Here is an 8,528-nt window from a genome sequence, read left to right on the forward strand (position 1 = left end):
TCATGATCATAACCCCCAAGCAATACCCATATATTCAATATTCATAAACACGTTTTTAATATACGTCGCAAGTTATTTATATATCTAATTCTAATAATTAATATTTCAACATATTGTATATATTTAATTTATGTTATTTAAACAAAACATTTTAATAATTAAATTCTATATTATCGAAAAACGTTTTCGCACGTTTGGAGCTAAATAAATAGAATATTATGAAATTTAGTTCTCCACTAACTTTTGTCTAATTCTCGTTATTTGACACTTTGTTCTCACTAGTGGATTACTTTACCAATTATTCCGTATGCCGTTAAAATGAAACGATTTCTTAAATCAACGTGGACCTCACAACAGAGGCTCGTAATCATATCACAATGTATCTGATAATTCAATCATTTGATATTATCTTTTAATTCCTTCAATAAATATGTTAAACATATATTGAAACAAATACGTTCATGTAAAGTATTATACATCTAATACTTTGTTAACGTTTTTAATTATTATAACTATATATTGTATATACATATCTATATGCACATAAATGTTCATGAATCGTCGAGCATAGTCAAAAGGGTAATTGAATATATGAACATAGTTCCAAAATTTTCGAGACTCAACATTACAGACTTTGTTTATCTTGTCGAAATCATATAAAGATTAAGTTTAAATTTGGTCAAAAATTTCCGGGTCGTCACACATCGCCTTTGTAATTACTTAATTTACAAAATCAACCGATAAAAATTTTTGCGATAAATTTTGAAACTTTATGGATTTAGGGCTAAATAACGGAGGTAAAAACGTGATTTTTTTGCCGATATCATGGGCGTACCATTAGAAGGTAGAAATATCTATTTTTCTGGTGAAGATCTCGAAGCTCTTCCTCAGGATATTCCAAAACATGATATGACCATACTTGTGTGTCGTACTGCCATTCCATACCGGACCGTAGAACATTCAGGCATCCTTGGAATATCTTCGTCCGGGAAATATTGCTACAAGAAATGCAATTATTAGGAGTAAGTTGTACCACCGTGAACCAAATGTCACTCGATTGTCAATGACTGAAGCATTTCTTCACTAGTGCATAACTCACAACATCCAAGTAAATATTGCTCATTTGATCACTTCCCGAATGAATCAACTTCGTTATGCAGAAACAAGACCTCATCTTCTGTACGGAGCATTTCTGAACCGTGTATTTACTATTATTGGTGTGGTTGAAGGTCTGATAGGACAACATCCGATAACCACGTTACTTATCGATCGGTCCTTCGTCTCTGAAACATCGGCATCATCGAGCTCAAGTTTTGAAAGTTCGTCCACTATGTCGGATGCTCTTAGTAATCCTCGTCGTCGTTATTAGTGTTTCATTAATAAGTTTTCCAACTAGTTCGTATGCTTGTCATTATCAGTGTGATTTTAATTTCAGTAACTTTGTATGATTTCCATTTAATGTTTGTCGTTGTAAGGTGATTCAATTCAGTAACTTTGTTATAAATTGAAATTAACTGCCATTTTTTATTCATTTAATAAACTACAACAACATAATTAAAATAATCGATTGTTGTATTTGTCATTTGTTGTGTTTAATTCACAATCTTTATATAATAATCGATTTATCCACTTAAAATCCGTTTTAATTATAGCAAATTAAAACAAAAAAATGACAACAACATAACAATTTCATTCAACATACCTAATAAAAACGATACAAATTAATAATACACAAATAAAAACGATACAAATAATACCCAAATAATATCCAAATAAAAACGATACAAATAATACACAAATACAAATGATACAAATAATACCCAACTTAACTAACTAACTTAACGGAAAGTTAAAAAAGTTTTTTCATCTTCCAAAACTAAATAAAGAGAAATGCGATCAGAACGCCAACGCAGGGTTTCTTTTATACCGTTCCACTGATCGTCGGAACGGAGATATGTGGCGGTCAATTCTGGAATACAGTCATCTTCATAAAACAAGACGTCCGTGTAACGGAACATTTTCTTTCAAAAAGGTTAAAAGCTCCTCTAAACCAACGTCGTGAACGTCAATGTTTTTTAACGTAGCTTTTGAACCACGCGTATAATCGTAAAGTTTCATTTTATTACGGAATTCACTTCCGTAATACACTTCGATTGAGACAATCATCGGCGGAAGGATCACCATTTTGAGCTTAGAAGTATGATAATGGAGTTTAAGTGGATATATGGTGTTAGATATGTGTTGATGAGTGTTGATTATGATGTATAAGTAGGCAGAACACTTAGATCGAATTTTCGTCCCTAAAGACTTTTCCGGACGACATATCGTCCGGGAATAAAAAACACGCGAAACTTTACACTTTTTGGAGCCAATTTTTGCCAGGAAAGTCCGAACATAATTTATTATTATCTTTACGGACGACATGGGTTGTCCGTAAAAATCCGGTCAACAATTCAAAAAAAAGTGGACAGAAAAGCAGAATTTTTTATCGATTAGTGGCTTTTCGCGGACGACAAGTGTTGTCCCGAAAAATCATTTTTCTAGTAGTGGCTAGGCTTACGTGGCACATTAATGACACGTGTGCATATTGCTATGTGTGGGACTCACGTGTACTACAGCCATTGTGTTGAGCTTATGTACGAAGATTGCCGGTTGACGGGCTCACGTATGCATACTGCCGGTTGACGGGGTTGCGTATACACATTACCGGGTAACGGGCTTACGTGTACTCCTTTTTGGGTAACGTAATTACGTATACTCCTTGCCGGGTGTCGGGCTTACATTCGTACACAGCCTTCGTCCGTGACCGTGTGGTGGATCACAGTTGACGGATCTGGTCTTACGAACGGTTTGGTTGATGACGTTATGTGTATGTCATTCGGATCCCGTCTTTCGTGAGTACCATTCTTGAGCATTTTTCGTCCTTTTACATACCCATTACGCGTATCATTAAGTCCCCAAGTTCGGTAGTGGTAGCTTGCAAGGGGTGGTACTGCCGAACTAATATCATTGCTCTAACCCATATGTATGCTCTCCTGACCTTCTGATTGGACGTGCATTGAATGTTCCTCTGAGCTTGAAGTGACTGTTATGCTTGCGGATTTCAACTTTTGGCAGTTCATTAACATTCTAGACTATCAAAATCCTTTCATCTTCAATTACTCGTCGTACACGTGTACTATGGTGATTAAGGCCCCACCGTTTTTGGCCCAATTTCTTCATCATTCTTCATCATATTAAACTTGGCATTTGGTAAGCCTCGACCCGGTAGTCATGTGCTGATTTACCTGAGAGTATTGATCAAGCGTATTTACGTTGACCGGATATGGATTGGTTCTCGTTTATAGACTTGAGTGCAAAGATGGGGTGTTAGGCCTGGAATGATATTAATTGTTCGCTCTCCGGTCTGGATACCGCGAATAAACCCAGCGGAGATGAAGATCTCGGGAGGGTGGCTCACGACCAATTCAAGGTAGGGTTTACCTACCATCTCATAGGGCTTACGATGCCTGGTATGGATAGGGCTTACGAATTTCCTTGTGTAAGGTATAAGGTTGTCATCCTTTAAGGCTCCGTGTAAGTGCGGGAGCGTCAGGAGCGCGGGGGCACCAAATTGTGGGACCCGGCCGTGAAGGCGTCGAGTGAAGATTCTCTTGAATGGTGAATGTTATTATTAAGTGTAATGAAGGCTCCCCCAATTGAGGTGGAGGCTCTTGAAAGTAATAAAAGGTACAGTTGGTGAAGGGATCACTAAGATGATACATGTATGTGAAAGAGAAAGTGATTAGAGAGAGAAAGTGTGTAACCATTGTGTGTGTTGGAATGATGACTATGCTCCTATTTATAGGGATATATTTAGGGTTCTTTTAGGGAAAGATCGTGGGTTTTAGCATTTGGAGGCCCAATTGGTTGTTTTTAATAAAATTTACGTTACCAGATTAGGGTATCCGGTAGGGGTATCATTAAGTCTTCCCAGTTCGATAGATGTAGTTTGCAAAAGGTGCTGCTGACGAACTTAACTGTCTTCAAACACATATGTCTTCTTGCTAGACATTCGATTTTGCTTACTCTGTGCCTTGGCTTGCCTTGCCTTGCTTTGTCTTTGTGCCCTGCTTGTTTTTTGGGAATGACAGTAACATATTTATAGGTAAACATTAGTGTTTGTGTTGTCCATGGGCAATACCATGCTGACGTGTCATTCCTTATTGGGGTTTGTCCAACATTGGTAGTTAGGCCCAAGCAATTTAATATCGTTTGCACTAGGCTTACGTGGCACACTGATGACACGTGTTCACACTGCTGTATGTGTGCCTCACGTGTACTACATCCATTGTGCTAAGCTTACGTACTAACACTGTCGGTTGATGGGCTCACATATGCATACTTTCGGTTGAAGGCTTGCATATACACATTGTAGGGTAACGGGCTTACGTGTACTCCTTGCAGGGTAACGGGATTACGTGTACTCCTTTTCGGGTGACGGGCTTACATTCGTACATTGCTTTCGTTCGTGACCATGTGGTGGGTCACGGTGATGGGTCTGGTCTTACAAACGATTTAGTTGATGATGTTAAATGTACGTTATCCGTCTCCCGTCTGCCGTGAGTACCGTTCTTGAGCATTTTTCGTCCTTTTACGGTTAACAGATAGGAGTATCCGTTACGCGTATCATTAGTTAACTATTTTTTGTAATAACTTTTTTCTTTATTACTTTTAATTCTTTTTGTATGTGTATCAAACCACCTTACACTTGATGATATTTTCTAAGATACTCATGTAATATAGAAATAGAAACAAAAAAATTGAAACTGGAACTTGAAATACTTGACATGACACTAATAATTTATACAGTGGTTTCTCTTCTGATTTTTCAAGTTTATGGATTATCTTAATTTTAATGACGCCGATGACATTGTACGAGTCTTCTCAGAATGACATAAACTTGTTTCATCATACTAGCTTAAGACTCACAATATTTGCTTATTTTTACAATAAAAATTCTACATAGAATATAGTGTTTATGAACACGTCAATTATAAAGACAAATTAAGAAACTAATCAAGACAAAGTATAGATATATATGTTAATTATTATTATTATTATTATTATTATTATTATTATTATTATTATTATTATTATTATTATTATTATTATTATTATTATTATTATTATTATTATTATTATAGATAGACCGAATATAACTAAAGCTAATACTCTTAATCAAGATAATTAATAACTCCATGTCAAATATTTAGTTGTAGTCTGAGTGTTTGATAATAGACCATTTTCATTTAGCTAAATAAATATGTGACGAATTTCTTATAGATTACATAATGCAATCAATTGTTTGAAGTAGTCATTTAGTGTCTATATTGAAGCAACAAAATGTCTTTATGTAATTATATATTTCACATCTCTCCTTTATGCTCTTTTCGCGGAGTTTATTACCCTACATACGAAACTGAAAAAATTCTGTATTTGTCTTTTTTAATGTAACCGATCATATTATAGATACAAATGTATATTATTTTTTTTTTGTTTACTCCTTCCATTAAATCTATCAGATTGGTAAATTTTCCTGTTAAATTTAACATATGGCTTGCTAAGTTTGTCATAGCACAATCATCACCTTAATTGACGAAATCTTATCAGGATAAAGAAGCACCTATAGTGTCCTGCAAATTGTCTAAATTCGTGGTAGTATCACTTTCTTCTTTAAAAAACGTGCTTTTCAATTTTTCATTTTTTTTGTTTTGGCCTGTACGTATTTTTACATGGTTCATTATTAACTGAAAATATTTCAAATAAATGTTTATAGTTATTGTTATAAAGTTATTTTAAGATCAGCTTCAATCAATCAAGATAACACAAATGTATGTGTCAGGAAGTTTCAAACAAATAAACAATAAAACAATTCAAAAGTTGAGCTGTGTAAAAATATAATTAAATATAATTATTTAAAATATACTAATGTATTTAAAGTCAAACGTAGCAATAAGCATCGATACGTCTCCGACAGTAGATCTGTGTATAATTTTGGAAGCAATAATTATAAATATGAAAGGTTAAAATATAACCACAAATTAATCTTTTGTGACAACTGCCTATTAAAAATGTAAAAACAGATAAATATTGGTAGCTATTACAAGGTTTTATCTAAATTACTGGCCAATAGGATTAGGGAAGTAATTCCGAGGTTAATTGGTTATGAGCAAAGTGCTTTCATAAGTGATAGGTACATTCTAGATGGCGTTCTGATTGCACTTGAAACCATGGAGGAACTTAAAGCAAAAAAACAAAAAAACTTTATTTTTAAAGTGGACTTCGAAAAAGCCTTTGATTGTTTAGATTGGGATTTCCTCTTTAAATTAATGGGTTTCATGGGTTTTGGGTCGAAATGGATAAATTGGATTCGCGCTTGCCTATCTTCCACCTCTATCTCGGTCCTAATAAATGGTTCCCCGACTAACCAATTTTTTCCTAAGAGAGGAGTTAGGCAAGGCGATCCACTCTCTCCATTCCTCTTTATTATTGCTAGCGAGGGTCTAAATTTTCTACTTAAACTTGCCATTAATAAAAATGTCATAAAAGGTGTCGAAATCGGTAATGATAAGGTAACCGTGTCTCATTTACAATACGCCGATGATACTATCATTTTTGGCAAATAGAATAAGGTTGAAGTAAGGAACATCTTGAAAATCCTAAATTCTTCGAAAACCTTTCGGGTCTTAAAATCAATTTGGGTAAGAGTAGTGTGTATGGAATTGGGACTTCAAAAGAGGAATCAAAGGCCCTTGCATCTTGGTTCCGGTGTAAGGAGGGAGCTTTCCCTTTCAATTACCTTGGGCTACCTATAGGTGCAAACCTTAAGCTTTATAAGAATTGGCTCCCCGTCATTGACAAATTCAAGAAAAGGCTCTCGACTTGGAAAGCTAAATCTTTATCCTATGGTGGTCGTTTAACACTCATTAAAGCGGTTTTAAATAGCATGCCTTTATACTATTTTTCTCTATTCAAGGCCCCCACACGGGTCATTAAGGAACTCAAAGGTTTGCGCCGAAATTTCTTTTGGGGAGGGTCTTTAGATGACAAAAAAATGGCTTGGGTAAATTGGGATTTAATTTCTTTACCTTACGACTCCAGTGGTTTAAATGTCGGTTTTCTTAAATTTAAAAATCTTACCCTACTAACTAAATGGTGGTGGAGATTCTTAACTTTAAAAAACTCTCTTTGGGTAAACATAATTAAAAGCATATACGGTACACATGGTCGGTTAGGTTGTTTTAGTTCTTCTTCGGGTTTGGACCTTAAGAAATTCTCGGGACGTACTTGGCATTCCATTATTTCAATAAAACACACCCTAAACTCGTTAGGGTGTGATATCGTTAACGGTTTTTTTAAGTTTGTAGGTACAGGGAATGATACAAGCTTTTGGAACGAGATTTGGTGTGGAACCGTAGCTTTCAAATTGAAATATCCGAGATTACACAGACTTGAATCCTTCAAAACTGCTCGTATTGCTGACCGTATTTTCTGGACTGATAACGGGCCTGTTATGACCTGGAATTGGGCCTCGAATCCACGGTGGAGGGCTGCTGCTGAACTCTTAAATCTAGAAAAGGACCTGCTCGATTTAAACCAATTCTCAAACAAGCCGGACACCTGGACCTGGAAACACGAGAAGTGTGGTAAATACACTTCCTCCTCACTCTCTAACCTGTTAATAAATGCCTTTGTGGCAAACAAACCAATACCCGAACCTACTGTGATCAATTCTCTAATCCCGCAAAAAATTGGCATCTTTATGTGGCGAATGCATAAAAATAAACTCCTGGTTAGGATCGAATTAGATAATAAGGGTATTGACCTCCACTCGGTTCTATGCCCGGTTTGCGATGATTGTGTCGAATGCATTCAACACGCCATGATTTCCTGCAAATCGGCTGCAAGTGTTTGGGACAAATTACGACAATGGTGGAGCCTAGATAAGCTGCCTTTTGAAGTTTATTCGGATCTTATAGATTGCTCGCTGTCACATATTAATTCCAAAACGGGTACGAAAATTTGGCAAGCGGTGGTCTGGATAACGGCCTATTTCATTTGGAAAAATCGAAACGCTAAAGTTTTCGGAAACAACGCTTCAAGCATTCCTAAGTTACTTTCGGATATTCAATCCAAGAGCTTCGAGTGGATTAATGATCGCGGTTGTAATATTGATCTTGATTGGCATTCATGGGTTAACAACCCTTCTGCTTGTGCGCTTAATTTCAAACCTAAAGATGGAATAGGCTAGATTGTAGGTTTTTTCCTCCCGTATTTTATATCCGAAGCTTTGTCACGGGCTAAGTGGATGGGAGCTGAATTGCTTTGTCGCCGATTATTCTCGGTACTATGATTCTCGCTTCCATTCGGCTTGATTTTCAAGTTGTTCCAACATTGTTTAGGATGTAGAATATGGGGGTTTTTCCTACAAATTTTTGAGTCTTTCCTTGTAATATTTTGTCGAGTTGTTTCGGGTTGTCTAGATT

The 8,528-nt window shown here is 35.9% G+C and overlaps 1 protein-coding gene across 1 annotated transcript; it reads left to right on the forward strand.

Annotated features, from left to right (window-relative positions):
• The first annotated feature begins 4,280 nt into the window (after positions 1-4,280).
• LOC139890237 (uncharacterized) lies at positions 4,281-8,293 on the forward strand. Its single transcript, XM_071873132.1, has 3 exons — positions 4,281-4,301; positions 4,447-4,576; positions 7,410-8,293. The coding sequence occupies exons 1-3, from the start codon at positions 4,281-4,283 to the stop codon at positions 8,291-8,293; spliced, it is 1,035 nt and encodes a 344-aa protein (XP_071729233.1).
• The last annotated feature ends 235 nt before the right edge of the window (positions 8,294-8,528 follow it).

The sequence above is a fragment of the Rutidosis leptorrhynchoides genome, chromosome 2 (genome assembly GCF_046630445.1).
Source record: "Rutidosis leptorrhynchoides isolate AG116_Rl617_1_P2 chromosome 2, CSIRO_AGI_Rlap_v1, whole genome shotgun sequence".
NCBI classification, from domain to species: domain Eukaryota; kingdom Viridiplantae; phylum Streptophyta; class Magnoliopsida; order Asterales; family Asteraceae; genus Rutidosis; species Rutidosis leptorrhynchoides.